The 16040-nt window shown below is 47.4% G+C and overlaps 2 protein-coding genes across 2 annotated transcripts in view; both read right to left on the reverse strand.

Moving 5' to 3' along the window:
- LOC135151699 (uncharacterized) overlaps positions 1-16040 on the reverse strand; it is a 39619-nt gene that overhangs the window by 22908 nt on the left and 671 nt on the right. The window lies entirely within an intron of this gene.
- LOC135151698 (uncharacterized) lies at positions 1856-8543 on the reverse strand. Its single transcript, XM_064090784.1, has one exon. The coding sequence runs from the start codon at positions 8423-8425 to the stop codon at positions 1937-1939; it is 6489 nt and encodes a 2162-aa protein (XP_063946854.1). The 5' UTR covers positions 8426-8543; the 3' UTR covers positions 1856-1936.

Consider the following 16040-nt stretch of genomic DNA (forward strand, 5'->3'; position numbering starts at 1 on the left):
TAGATAGCATATTGCTGCATATCAATTTCGCCTTCTCTTTTATTGTTCAAGTACCTAATGCATTCTTGCTTGACTTTTGTGCAGATATGGCCAACGTTCCCACCTTCTTGCAGAGAACAATACTCAACACAGGGGAGGGCGCGTCCTCCAAACCTTCTGGCTCTAAGCGGGGCGCGTCTGAACTCGGTGCCCCGAAACAAGGGGACAAGCCTGACCCTGCCCTGGAGAGCTCTCGAGGGCCCAAGAAACTGAGAGTAACCAAAAAGCAAACCCCTTCTCAATCCACCAGCCTTTCAACTCGTGCTTTGGGCGAGATAGGCGCGTCCATTGCCTCTGATGAAGAGCTAAGGGCATGGCGCGCCAAGTCTGACTCCGAGAAGGATGAGTGGATCCTCAAAGCAAGCTGCGAGATGCTGGTCCACAACATGGACCGAGAAAATGCAAGGACTGCTCAGGGGACGCGCCTCCAGACTTTAGAGAAAGAAATCTCTACTCTCAAGAAGGATGCCAAGAAGAATGAGAAGGCCCTCCAAGCTGCTGAGAGTGCTAAGAAGACAGCTGAGGAGGAACTCTCAACTGAGAAGGCGCGCCTTGAAAAAGAGATCGCGGATCTTAAGAAGGAGAACTCCAAGCTCGAGTCTGCCAACAAGGGTTTGGCAGAGGAGATGTCCAAGGTGGAGGGCGCGTCCTTCTTCGAAGGAGTGTGCAGTCATGTCGCCACCTTTCTTTCTGGTGAGCCCGACTACAACTGGCTTCCTAAATTTGGGAAGACAGCGGCCAACTTCATGGCTGAGTTCCCTTCTCAACACCCAGAGCTCTTGGCAGCCAAAAAAGCTGAACTGGCAGCCACCCTAGCCCGTGAAGCTGAGGAGGAGACGGCGCGCCAGGAGGGCGATCACCAGGGAGAGGACGCGTCCGACCCTTAGTTTATTCAATCTGAAAATGTGTCAAACAATGAATGTTTTAAATATTTCGAGGTGCGGGTCCTCTGTAAAACCTTGCAGATTGTAATTATTAATGACGTTGTTTTATGGGGCGCGCCCTAAACTTCTAATCGCGTTTTTTACAGTCTCTCGTTTGTCCTCCTCTTTCATGCCTTCGTGTTTATAATCATATAATAGTATAAACGACAAGGCAGGGGAAGGACGAGCCTTTCCCGGGTGGGCGCGTCCTGCCGTGTGAACATTGACATGGGGGGGCGCGTCCTCTGCTTGGGGACGTCTATCGAATGCTACTTAGGAAACATAACCTTCTTAAACCTTCTTTAAAGACAATTATATTCTATGTCAATTAGATTAACGCGCCGTCTTCCCGAGGAGGCGTCCTCATAGGTGATAATTTCACTTGGCTTTACTTTGCATGAAAGTTATGTTCGCACTACTTCCCAAGTGATTCGTCATCTGAATGGTGGGGGAGGGCGCGCCTCTCTAACTCTTATATCTCTTTGGATAGTTCATATACTTTTAAGGTATTATTTTCCACACAGAAAGTTCAAGTGAAGAGGGGGCGCGGCCTCCACACATCCATGGGGACGCGCCTGGTGTAATGTTTTTTCTTGTTTCCATAACTTATGATTATTAAGCCATCATCCTCCGAGCAACCCCTATTAAACGGACAGGGGGGGAGGGGCGCGTCTTCCACAGAATCTGGTGGGCGCGCCTGATATTAAGAATACCTCACACATATTTTTGTATGGAGAAAAGAGTGGCTCTAGGCCTTTTATTAAGGATAACTGAATCATAACGTGGCCTTTGGCCCATAGTAAATCTGATAACTAATGCGCTCGAGTACGAAACCGCACCCGTCCCAAGGAGCTGTTAACTCCAGGGGGACATAAAAGGACTAGCAAGGGCCTTAGCCTAAAGAGGGGCGTATGTATACCACTCCCCTAGACTAGGGATGATGTTTAGTCATTGCTAGTCTATGTAGCCTGTGGCTACTGATAATATTTCTTTAGATGCTCCGCGTTCCAAGGTCTTGGAACGGGTTTTCCATCTAGGTCTTCTAATCTGTAAGTGCCCTTCCATAATATGACCTTGACTCTGTAAGGGCCTTCCCAATTGGCTCCAAAGACTCCATGTTGGGGATTTTTGTTGTTGAGTACAATCTTTCTAAGGACAAGGTCCCCAACTTGGAAGGGGTGAGCCTTCACTTTGTTGTTGTAATACTTAGCCGTCCTGCGCTGATACGCGGCCAGGCGTAGTTGTGATGTAGCTCTGATTTCTTCAATCATATCCAAGTATAATCTCTGACTTGCATCATTATCCAGTTGGTCGAAGTAGTCTCTCCTGAACGATCCTGCTCCAATCTCAATTGGGACCATGGCCTCGCACCCATAAGATAGGACGAAGGGCGACTCCCCGGTCGTTGTCCTAGGGGTTGTGTTGTAAGACCATAGGACCATGGGGAGTTCTTCCGGCCAATTCCCTTTGCTATCTTCCAACTTTGCCTTTAGAGTATGCTTGATGATTTTGTTGACCGCCTCCGTCTGCCCGTTGCTTTGGGGATGGTACACTGCCGCAAAATCTTTCTTGATTCCGAGATTTTCACATAGGCCTCTTAGCTCTTTGCTGTCGAACTGCTTTCCATTATCCGAGATAAGCTTGTAAGGGACTCCAAACCTGCAAACAATAGAGTTAAAAACAAAATCTGTTATTTTCTTGGCTGTGATGGTGGCCAAGGGTACGGCCTCTGCCCATTTGGTGAAGTAGTCGACCGCAACCACTGCATACTTCACTCCTCCCTTGGCTTTTGGGAGTTCTCCGATCAAGTCTATCCCCCACATAGCGAAGGGCCAAGGACTAGTCATGGTGGTGAGGGACGTGGCTGGGCTGTTGGTGAAGTTGGCGAATCGTTGGCATTTGTCACATGCTCTGGCGAAATTGAAAGCATCACTCCTCAAGGTTGGCCAGTAGTACCCTTGCCTCAAGATCTTCATGGCCAATGAGTTACCTCCCGAGTGGTTCCCACATATGCCTTCGTGGACCTCCCTCATCACGTAAGTGCACTCCTCCCCATCTATGCATTTGAGAAGGGGCTGATTGAAGCCTCTTTTATACAGCTTCCCATCATATTCCACATATCTGGCAGCCTTGTATTTTAACTTTCGGGCTTCAGCTTTATCTTCGGGCAGCGTACCCTCCTTGATGTATTTCCAGATCGGGGTCATCCACGTTGAATCTCCATTCTTGCCTTGTATTTCCGTTACCTCAAACTCGGGGATGCTAGGTACCTCCTGTATCTCTAGGCGGATAACTCCCAATAGGGCCGGATCTTTCTGAGACGCTAACTTTGCGAGAGCATCGGCATCCCCGTTGAATTCTCTGGGTACCCTGTTTACTTGCACCTCTTCGAACTGATCTATTAATCCCTGAACACATCTGAGATATATCGCCGTCTTGGGTCCCTTTGCTTGGTATCCTCCTCTGATGTGCTCAACCACCAGCATGGAGTCGACCTTTATAACAAGCTTTCTTACCTTCATTTCAAGGGCAAGCCTGAGCCCTCCGATCAGGGCTTCATACTCTGCGTCATTGTTCGAGAGCTGGAAGGTAAAGTGAGTTGCGTTCAAGAGTCTATGTCCTTCCGGACTTACGAGCACTATCCCAGCTCCTGCTCCTTCATTATTCACCGCTCCATCTGTATGCAATATCCACCAGAGTTCGGGTATGCTTTCCTTAGGGCATGCCTGCTGAGGTGGTAGGTTGGGATCATATTTGATCAGGAGACCAGACTCCTCTCCGTCTTCCGGGAATTCCAAGATAAAATCTGCTAGTGCCTGTCCTTTGATGGCGGTTCTTGGTTTGTAATCTAGGTCAAATTGCCCCAACTCGACTGCCCACTTCATCATTCTACCGGTTACCTCTGGTTTATGCATGATCTGTCGGAGGGGGTACGCCGTCCTAACCTCCACTTTATGAGCCTGGAAGTATGGTCGTAGTTTCCTAGTTGCATGTACCAAGGCGTATACCAGCTTCTCCATGCTTGTGTAACGAGTCTCTGCATCCAGCAACCGCTTGCTTACGTAGTAGATTGGGGACTGCCCCTCCTCATCTTCTTTTACCAATACAGCACTTATGGAGTAGTCTGAAACGGCTAAGTAAAGGACAAGCGTCTCTCCTTCCTGAGGTTTGGCTAAGAGGGGTGGCTCGCCCAAATGTTTCTTAATTTTTATGAAGGCGTCCTCGCACTCCTCTGTCCATTCGAAATCTTTGGATGCGCTTTTGATGGCCTTGAAGAACTCCTTGCATTTCTCCGAGGATTTCGACACGAACCTGTTTAAGGCGGCTATCCTTCCTGTCAGACTCTGCACTTGCTTAACGTTGGCTGGGGACTTCATGTCTAGTAATGCCTTGATCTTTGCTGGGTTGGCCTCTATGCCTCTGTGGTTAACCATAAAACCAAGGAATTTCCCTGACTCTACCCCAAACACGCACTTCTGCGGGTTGAGCTTCATCCTGTATTTCCTTAAGATTTCGAACATCTCTGACAAGTGGGCAACATGGTCAGTGTCTTTCTTGGATTTAACCAGCATGTCGTCCACGTATACTTCCATTGTTTTCCCAATCTGATCCTTGAACATCATGTTCACCAATCGCTGATAAGTCGCCCCTGCGTTAATAAGCCCAAATGGCATACCAATGTAGCAATATAGACCCCTGTCCGTGATGAAGGAAGTGTGCTCCTGGTCAGGCTCATACATGGGAATCTGATTGTATCCCGAGTAGGCATCCATAAAGCTGAGGAGGGCGTGTCCTGCCGTTGAATCTACCAGTTGGTCAATGCGAGGGAGCGGGAAACTATCTTTAGGACACGCCTTGTTGAGATCCGTGAAATCTATGCATGTGCGCCACTTCCCGTTGGGTTTCTTAACAAGTACGGGATTTGCTAGCCATTTCGGGTAGAACGATTCCTTTACCAATCCTGCTTTCAAGAGGCGATCGACTTCCTCCTGCAGGGCCTCGGCTCTTTCTCCGCTGATGGGTCTTCTCTTTTGTCTAGCACCTTTTTTAGAGGGGTCGACATTCAGGTGATGGCACATAACTGCCGGGTCTATCCCCACCATATCTTCGTGGCTCCAAGCAAATACGTCAAGGCTATTTGTAAGAAATTCTATCAGCTTGCTCCTTATCTCTGGACCTAGTTTGGATCCTATCTTCAGGATCTTGCCATCACTCCCCGGTGTAACTTGTACGTCGACCGTATCCTCAGCTGGCCCTGTGTTCTGCACTTGCATGGGTAATCTCGGGTCTAAGTCGAAGTCGAATTGGTGTGGGGTTTCTCTCGGTTCCGAAGGCGCGTCCGTAGACACTTTTTCGGGAGGAGAGGGCTCCTCTAATTCCATGACGACCTCCCGTGGATCCATCCTTCTGACTCTTTTTAGAGGTGCCTCTTCCACTTCGATAACCAGTTCTTCACACTCTTCAGACGTCGAGTCATCGACGAGAGTGGGCTCGCCCTTGTGAAGGACGCGTTCTCCGAGTGGTGGGATGCTGGGCGTGTCTTCATTGTCGCTCTCTGGATATTGAACGAGGTAGAGAACGTGGACTGAGCGTAGTTCCTCGTGGGGTGGCACTCCCCTCCTATCTCGAAAATTCTTAAGTGACCGGCCGTAGCAATCGCGAGATTCGTACTGGGATCCCTTCACACAACCAACTCCTCCAGGAGTGGGGAACTTCAAAGTAAGATGATAAATGGAGGTGATTATCCTCATGTCTTTCAAGAGGGGGCGTCCCATAAGTGCATTATGCGCCGAGGGATGGTCGATGATTACAAACTCGGCAATTTGAGTGGCTGCTCGTGGAGCTTCTCCTAAGGTGACTGGCAAGCGTATGGTTCCTTTGGCTTTGATGGCCTCTCCCCCGAAGCCATATATGTAGAGATTCTCCACAGTCATGTCCTTGTCTGGTAATCCCATTTTCTTGTAAGTGTCGTAGTAGAGGATGTTGACCGAACTTCCATTGTCGACAAACACTCGGTGAATGTTTAGGGCGGCGATACGCATGGCGACCACCAAAGCGTCGTTATGGGGATGGTGTACCCACCTCGCATCGTCCTCCGTAAAAGTGATGTCCATAGTTTCTTCCTTAAATACTTGTGGGGCTCTGGCCGACAGATGGTTCACGTTGGTAAGAGGGTAGTCCTTCGCTTCCTTAGCATATCTCTCCATTGCCTTTCGACTGCCTCCCCCTATGTAGGGTCCCCCAAATATGCTCCTGATGCTGCCTTCTCTTACAAACTGAGTATCATTCTGCTTTTCATCTGCTCTGTCATTCTGTGAAGCACCGAGGCCGCGTCTTTCCGGAGGATGGTCTGTTCTGTACTTTTTTACCCACTCCGTTAGGTATCCTTCTTTGAGTAAATATTCGATTTCCTCTTTCAGATGCCGACACTCGGAGGTGCTATGTCCTGCTGACTCGTGGAAGTCACAATACTTCTTTTTGTCTTTGGCTATATGTTGAGGAATAGGTTGAGGTTTCTGGAACGGCACCTTATCCTTGGTCATCGCATAGACGTGTTCAGCTGAGGCTGTTAGCGGGGTATATACTCCTGATTGTCTCGGAGGAGGACTCCAAGTCCTTTTGCTTGAAGTCATATTTACCCTACCCGGAGAGCGGGCGCGTCCTCTTGGTTCTGGACTGGGAGTGCGATCTTTTCTTTTGTATTTAGATTTGGCGATCTCCTTTTGATTTTCGGCCAGCGACTGCTCCACCTTTTTGAAGGATTCGGCTGCGGAGTATAGCTCGGACAGAGAGGCCGGGTCCTTCCCTTGGAGGTGCTTCCAGAAGTCGGTACCAACCTTGAGTCCAGCGATAAGGAAGTTCTTCAAGGTTTCGTCTGAGGCTCCCTTCACTCCCATAGATTCCTGGTTAAACCTCTTGAAGTATGCAGTCAAAGTTTCATTGTCACGCTGCTTGACATTGGCGAGTGTAGTAACGGGTGGTGCGTATTTGGTCGCGGCTTGGAATTGTGTCATGAACATCTGCTGCATGCCTTCCCAAGAGGAGATGACCCCTCCTCCCAACTTCTGAAACCATTGTTGAGCGCTATCCCTCAGAGTTGCTGCTAGGAACCTACACCTGACCAGGTCAGGGATCTGGTATAAGTCCATTTCAATGTTGAACCTGATCAAGAATTCGCGGGGGTCGGCGTTCCCGTGATAGCGGAGATCTGCATTCAAGTTTCTGAAACCGGTTGGTAGCTGGGCTTCTCGGACTGCTGCGGTAAATGGTGACGAGATTTGTGGCGCCGTTGTGGCAGCGCTGGCTTGTAAAAGGGCCAGTAACTTCTTCAGGTCTTCGGGGTTGATCGTTCCGACTCCCGGAATAGTCTGAGTGCTTACCGGAGGGGTAGCAGTAGTAGTTGCTAGGCTTGTGTTGGTCACCGTGGTCTGAAGTACGTTGTTGGCTTGAGTCTGGGTAGCAGTTGGTTGGACGATTTGTGTTGGAGGAGTAGGTGTGGTGGACACAGGAATAGTTTGCTGCGGAGTGGGAATGGGTGGAGTTGATGTGGCTTGCTGATTGACGGTGGTTATGATCGGAGGTGTCGTGGTTTGTTGATTAGCAGTAGTTATGATTGGAGGTGTCGTGGTTTGTTGATTAGCAGTAGGTGGGCCTTGGGGAGGTGTGTCTCCTTGATTGCCAAGGGGGCGTGTCCTTCCCGTGGTTCTTGGGTGCGGGGTGTGCTGGCTCGAGTCGCTTTGCGAAGGGAGGTACTCTATCACGGGTCCGCCTCGGCGCCTTCCCCTTGAGTTTGGTATGAGGCCTCCTCCTCTTCCCCGTACTCCTCGGTATGTCCTGCCCGTTCCTGTCTCACGTCTTGCCTCAGGGGGCGCGTCGTTTCCTTGAGGACGTAGGGGCGCGCCACTTCCCTGGGGGGGTCTCCTCTGCTCCTGCTCTGCCATTCGCACAATTATAGCCAGGCTGTCCGGGGTGATCCCTAATCTTTCAGCTAGGGGTCGGGCGTCTGCGTTTTGGTTGACCGTCTCTTGTCCCGTCCCTCCTGTTTGTGCGGGAGGCGTGGTCACGTCCAGGGGCGCGCCGTTTGCGTCATAGACTCCTTGGCTTATTATGGCTCCTGGTGGGAGGTTAGTGTTGGGAGGCGCATCTCCGTACTCCAACATTCGGGGGGTCGGTCGTCTGAAACGTCTACGTCCTCTCCTACCATGGCTTTTGGAATGACGCGAGTGTCTGGGGACGAGTTCTTCGAGTACAGACTCCATGGTATTCAACCTTGCATCATACCTCGCTTGACTTTGCTCCATCCGGTGGAGGGCACTAAGGAGCTCCGTGTTACTGACTACAACCGGGGGTGGGTTGTTCGGCAAAGTGCGGGGGTCCTGTATGTGCTCCGGTGAGTATGGTTCTACTTGTTCATCTTCAACATAGTAATCTCCTTCGTACGGGTCATCATCGTGATTGGCCATCTCTTCCTCTTCGAGATTTCACCTAGTCCCCTCCTTCTAGCGCCAATTTGTTGATAGAGGAATTTGGTGAATCAACAAACGTGAGGTTCGTTGCCGGAATAAGGTGTTTCACGGTGATTATATGACGGAAATCCGCCGTGGGCGGTGGTTTTATGTGTTTGAGGGTGGCTGAGATCAAGGGAATATATTTTTGCTCTCGTTCTCACAACTCTCGATATCTCCCCCTGATGTGCCTACGTACCCCTTTATATAGGGGATCAAGCCATACGTAGTTCTATGGAACCAGGAGTCCTAGTTTGATCAGGACTAGGCCTCTTGGCGATAAAGTCGGGGATAGGCCGAAGGCCCATCCTGGAGAGTCCTACTCCTGTTAGAATTAGTCTTGAGTATGACCACCTCAGACTCCCAATCCAAATAGGTCACGGATTCAACGATATCTCCGCTACGAGAGATAGCATCTACCACGACTCTTATGGAGAAGTTATCTGGGCAAGCCATGACCAACCCCTCAAGGTGCAGGGACATGTCCTCACCTCCCGGTGAGGTCTTCATCTTCAGACAAGGTAGACAAGGAGCCAACTTACACGATCGTCTCAATCCCCCAATGAGGGCTAACTCACCAGAATACAGGATTCAGACATATGATCGGCCTTCACATTACCCCGGAGGGCCTTCAAGAACCATGATCACCTCAAGCCCCCACACGAGGGTTAACTCGGCAGATAGCAGGATTGAGGATTGTAGATCATGCCCGGATGAGCCCGGGAACTATCAGATGAGCCTGATAACTACCAAATGAGCTTGGTAACTAGTCTTCATATCCCTCGGAAGGGTCGTCACGGAGACTCACTCATCCTCTCTCTCTCATTATACATTTCATAATTATGCCACTTCTTAAGTCAAAGGGCGCGCCCTTCGCGGGGAGACGCGTCCTTCCCCTTCCTTGTCTTCATGTTCTTCCTCCTGGACAAGAGACCGCTCCTCCCGGACCATGTCTGGGGAGGGCGCGTCCTCTCCTTCACATAGCATATAAAAACGGCCACAACATTTATTTTTAGGAAATTCTCCTTATCTAGTCTAGTTAACAACTTTTCTATTCCGGACACTGAGAACAAGAACATATTGAATAAGGATGGGCACGGGGAAATTTCGAGGTCGGGGAATGCTACCCCCACCCCCACCCCCACCCCCACCCCCGAATTTAATACCTATTTTTAATAATTTAATTATAATATAATAAACAAAAAATTAAAATTATAAAAAACAATTATATCACAATATGAAACAATTGATCAATAATCATAGATTATTTTTCAATTTTAATTATATTATAAATGATATCTATTTTTTATAATTTATTTAGTATAATATATATAAATATAATATTACACACACACTGACACACACATAATCGGGATCGGGGCGGAGAGACAATAATCTCCGACCCCGCCCTAATCCCCAAAATTTTTATAAAATTTTCCCCCGTTCCCCGCACTATCCCTAAAAATTTCTCCGAATCCCCGACCTGGGGTGGGGATCGGATAAGGGTCGAGCGGGTCGGGATGAATGCTCATCGCTAATTTTGAACATTACTACTCCCCTCACATCCTCTTACTTATGGCATAACGGGCAAATATAGTCTTTTACAATAAAGTGATGCCATGAAAAGAGACACACACACCCACACAAACTTATGGCAGAACGGGCCAATATGGTCTTTTACAATAAAGTGATGCCATGAAAGGAGACACACACACCCACACAAACCTCCAAATTACTATGACGGAACTTCCATGAAACGAGACACATAAACCTACACAAACCTCCAAATTGCATACTAATAGTCCATAAGAGCAATTCCAATGGTTAGCATGGGGGTGCCAACTTTGCCACATAATCAAAAATATTATTTTCTATTTTCTCTCTCTCATACTCATCATTTTTGACATCCTTTTTTCAAAATACTGTACACCCCACTAATTGGCATCTCTTCAAAGGTGCCAACTTCTCCCACTTATGATATTTTATTCACGACTGGGACCACAAAGAAGTTGGCACCCTATGCCACCTCGCTCGGCATCCCATTTGCATCCCAACAATTCCAGTATAGTGCTAACAATATTGACATGCCATGTCACACCACGTGACATTGACACCCTTCTTGACATCCCTTATTGAAATTGCTCTAAAGGCATGTTAGAAGGTAGATGCATGTAATTTACTGCTCAGAAATTAAAAGTCGGACATAACGAATGATAGGGTATAACCCGGATTGGCTTAATCTGGACCCTGGATTGGCTTAATCCGGACCCGAACACGATATGACCCGGAGATGATCCCGGACCCAGGAGACGATCCCGGACCCAGGAGATGGTCCCGGACCCAAACACAACCTATCCACTCTTCTCCCGGACCGGGACACAAGAGTCCAAGCCGACACCTGAATAAGCCACATTCTAACATGAAAAGGATTGGCTTAACCCGGACTCTGGATTGGCTTAATCCGGACCCGAGCACGATATGACCCGGATATGGTCCCGGACCCAGGAGATGATCTCAGAACCAGGAGACGATCCCGGACCTTGGAGATGATCTCGGACCCCGGAGATGATCCCGGACCCAGACGCAACCTATCCATCCTTCCCCCGGACCGGGACACAAGAGTCCAAGCCGACACCTGAACAAGTTGCAGTCTGACATGACAAGGACAATACCCAATGCCAGCTACTGACACTATGAAGACAAACCTCATAACACTCCAAAATACTATTCCTTAGCTGACGCCTGGACAGGTGTTAAGCATCCAAGCCCTACAGATGGACAGCAGGATCCAAGGTACACATCCTTAAACCCTAATCCTTGGCCTATAAATAGACCAAGGATGAGAGGCTTAAGGATCTTCTTCTCCACACTCTCATATTTCTCACACACTCTAAGCAACCATACACAGCAGCCATACACCTTCACCCACCACACATAGATAGCTCATTTCCCGTCTATCTATTTTCCGACGCCTGTACTCATTCTCACGCCGGAGGCGCCGCGGGGCTCAAACCCCCCTCCGGTGTTGTTTTGCAGACACCCGTCCAGCAGCTACACCGCAAGACACCAGTACACAGCGGAGGAAGCACCGGAACGGGATTTGACGTTATCATTTGGCGCTAGAAGGAGGGGGAGGTTGTATTCTCCGTCCTGTGGTCACGGTGCCACTGGACTCATCTTCATCAGCAAACTCCCGAAAAGGGAGTCCCGATTCAACCCTGTAAGCTTCAAAATGCACTCAAATCTCTCAAAACCCTCTCAGCCATGATTCTCTTTGTTGTGTGCATGTTAGCAAACCCTGTCTAGAAGCACCCTAACTTTGTCTGTAGTACATCAAGACACCTTGTCCTGTAGTCCCTTACACCTTTGTCATTTAACTATTTCTAGCATTTCTTGAAGTAGTAAGTTGACTATCTGCCTACACTATTTCTATCATTCCACTATTGTCTATAATGCACACATACACTTTCACCAAAAAGCAAGCATACTCCCTGGGTAGTTCTTGTTTAAATCATTCACTATAATCATGACAAGAGGTGGAAAAACCCAAACCCAATCAACCCGATCCTAGCAGTTCAACCCGGTGGACCAGGACAATCCACATCAGGATCTCATCTCTAAACCACTCTTGACCGGGATCAATCCAGAAGAGACCCGGATCAACCTAGACGATGCCCGAGTCACAATTGAAATGAACCAGTTAAGTGCATCGATGTCCCGATGACCGCAGACCATGTTACATATCTAACCAACATAGAGTTGGCCGAAGCAATCCGGTTATACCAGGAACAACGAGCCGAGAACCTCAAAGGACCCGGGTTGATTGCTGATTTTGAAGACTTTGAAAATTCCCGCCAATCCCGGGGTTCCGTTTTTGACCGGATTGGTGACAAAGTAAGGAAAAAGAAGTAGAGAAAAAGTGATGCCACAAGGCGAAAGATCCTGGCCAAAAAAAAAAAAAAAAAAAGAAAAAACAGAACACATCCGAAGGGAAGAAGGAGAAAAGCTAGAGCAGAAAATTCAAAGAAGGATCCAGCTAGAAGAATAAAGGCTTATGAGCAAAAGCTACCCGGGTTCAATCATCTTACTTGGAAAAATTTTCCAAGGCAAAAAGCAAAAGCTACCCCGGTTCAATTTTGAGAACCCGAGTACCCCGGTTCAATCATGAGCCATCTTACTTGGAAAAATTTTTCTAAGGCAAACAAGCAAAAGCTACCCGGGTTCAATCATGAGCTATCTCTTACTTAAAAAAAAAAAATTCCAAGGCAAACAAGCAAAAGCTACCCCGGTCCAGTTATGACCTATCTCTTACTTAGAAAAAATTTCTAGGGAAAAAAAGCAAAAGCTACCCCGGTTCAATTTTGAGTACCCCGGTTCAATCATGAGCTATCTTATTTGGAAAAAAATTTCTAAGGCAAACAAGCAAAAGCTACCCGGGTTCAATCATAAGCTATCTCTTACTTGGAAAAAAAATTCCAAGGCAAACAAGCAAAAGCTACCCGGGTTCAACCATGAGCTATCTCTTACTTGGAAAAAAAAATTTCCAAGGCAAACAAGCAAAAGCTACCCCGGTCCAGTTATGACATATCTCTTACTTGGAAAAATTATTTTCCAAGGCAAACAAACAAAAAGCTACCCGGGTTCAATCATGATCTATCTCTTACTTGGAAAAATTATTTTCCAAGGCAAACAAACAAAAAGCTACCCGGGTTCAATCATGATCTATCTCTTACTTGGAAAAATTATTTTCCAAGGCAAACAAACAAAAAGCTACCCGGGTTCAATCATGATCTATCTCTTACTTGGAAAAATTTTCCAAGGCAAAAATCAAAAGCTACCCCGGTTCAATTTTGAGAACCCGAGTACCCCGGTTCAATCATGAGCTATCTTACTTGGAAAAAACAAACAAAAAGCTACCCGGGTTCAATCATGATCTATCTTTTACTTGGAAAAATTATTTTCCAAGGCAAACAAACAAAAAGCTACCCGGGTTCAATCATGATCTATCTCTTACTTGGAAAAATTATTTTCCAAGGCAAACAAACAAAAAGCTACCCGGGTTCAATCATGATCTATCTCTTACTTGGAAAAATTTTCCAAGGTAAAAATCAAAAACTACCCCGGTTCAATTTTGAGAACCCGAGTACCCCGGTTCAATCATGAGCTATCTTACTTGGAAAAATTTTTATAAGGCAAACAAACAAAAAGCTACCCGGGTTCAATCATGATCTATCTCTTACTTGGAAAAATTATTTTCCAAGGCAAACAAACAAAAAGCTACCCGGGTTCAATCATGATCTATCTCTTACTTGGAAAAATTATTTTCCAAGGCAAACAAACAAAAAGCTACCCGGGTTCAATCATGATCTATCTCTTACTTGGAAAAATTTTCCAAGGCAAAAATCAAAAGCTACCCCGGTTCAATCATGAGCTATCTTACTTGGAAAAAAAATTTCTAAGGCAAACAAACAAAAAACTACCCCGATCCAGTTATGACATATCTCTTACTTGGAAAAATTATTTTCTAAGGCAAACAAACAAAAAGCTACCCCGGTCCAGTTATGACATATCTCTTACTTGGAAAAATTTTCTTCCAAGACAAACAAACAAAAAGCTACCCGGGTTCAATCATGATCTATCTCTTACTTGGAAAAATTTTCCAAGGCAAAAAGCAAAAGCTACCCCGGTTCAATTTTGAGAACCCGAGTACCCCGGTTCAATCGTGAGCTATCTTACTTGGAAAAATTTTTCTAAGGCAAACAAACAAAAAGCTACCCCGGTTCAATTTTGAGTACCCCGGTTCAATCATGAGCTATCTTACTTGGAAAAAATTTTCTAAGGCAAACAAACAAAAAAAAAAAAGAAAAAGCAATCACCCGGACTCATGTCAAGCAATCCCGTCCGGACACATGTGGAGCAATCCCGTCCGGACTCATGCCGAGCAATCTAACCAGACTCACCTCTTGTCCGGATCAACCCAGGCCGAGGGACAAAAAGCAAAATCTCACATCCTACCCTGATCAACCCAGACGGGGGGCAAAAAGCAGAATCCCACCACTTCGTCCAGATCGGTCCGGACAGGGGGGCAAAAGCAAAATTTCACACCATGTCTGGATCCACCTGGATAGGTGAGCAAGATTTCACACCTAGTCCGGGTCAACCCGGGCAGAGGAGCAAAAGCAGGATTCTTCGCCTAATACCGGATTAACCGGGATAGAGGCGCAAAAGCAAAAATTCCACCTTGTCCAGGTTAGCCCGGACAGGGGGGCAAATGAAAAACTCCACCTTCTCCGCAATCAGCCCGCACCGGACAATACACTCAACTCCCTCACACAGAAAATCTGTATAAGGGAGTGGGGGGCAAATGATAGGGTATAACCCGGATTGGCTTAATCTGGACCCTGGATTGGCTTAATCCGGACCCGAACACGATATGACCCGGAGATGATCCCGGACCCAGGAGACGATCCCGGACCCAGGAGATGGTCCCGGACCCAAACACAACCTATCCACTCTTCTCCCGGACCGGGACACAAGAGTCCAAGCCGACACCTGAACAAGCCACATTCTAACATGAAAAGGATTGGCTTAACCCGGACTCTGGATTGGCTTAATCCGGACCCGAGCACGATATGACCCGGATATGGTCCCGGACCCAGGAGATGATCTCAGAACCAGGAGACGATCCCGGACCTTGGAGATGATCTCGGACCCCGGAGATGATCCCGGACCCAGACGCAACCTATCCATCCTTCCCTCGGACCGGGACACAAGAGTCCAAGCCGACACCTGAACAAGTTGCAGTCTGACATGACAAGGACAATACCCAATGCCAGCTACTGACACTATGAAGACAAACCTCATAACACTCCAAAATACTATTCCTTAGCTGACGCCTGGACAGGTGTTAAGCATCCAAGCCCTACAGATGGACAGCAGGATCCAAGGTATACATCCTTAAACCCTAATCCTTGGCCTATAAATAGACCAAGGATGAGAGGCTTAAGGATCTTCTTCTCCACACTCTCATATTTCTCACACACTCTAAGCCACCATACACAGCAGCCATACACCTTCACCCACCACACATAGATAGCTCATTTCCCGTCTATCTATTTTCCGACGCCTGTACTCATTCTCACGCCGGAGGCGCCGCGGGGCTCAAACCCCCCTCCGGTGTTGTTTTGCAGACACCCGTCCAGCAGCTACACCGCAAGACACCAGTACACAGCGGAGGAAGCACCGAAACGGGATTTGACGTTATCAACGAACAAGGAGTGGCAGCCTCAACAATTAAAAGCCAAGGAATTCCCCACAAAGCTATATCAAAAACATATGTAATAAAAAGAAACTGTACCCATCTAACCATAAAAAATATAGTGGGCAAATTAGAAATCCATGTTTGAGCTATTTGTGCAAGTAATATTGTTTCCTATATCAAATCCAAGGGATTTCTATCCTGTATCAGTTGTTTGGGCCGTTTGGTTCATTATATTCTAACATGGATAATGGGAATCAGAATGTTAATATAATGTTTGAATGTTTGGTTAGGGGTTTAATTAGTCAAGATGAT

Source organism: Daucus carota, chromosome 1, assembly GCF_001625215.2.
Source record: "Daucus carota subsp. sativus chromosome 1, DH1 v3.0, whole genome shotgun sequence".
NCBI lineage: Eukaryota > Viridiplantae > Streptophyta > Magnoliopsida > Apiales > Apiaceae > Daucus > Daucus carota.

Excerpts from the sequence above, each read along its gene's own strand:
- LOC135151698 (XM_064090784.1), bottom strand. The coding sequence starts at position 8,425 with ATGGCCAATCACGATGATGACCCGTACGAAGGAGATTACTATGTTGAA.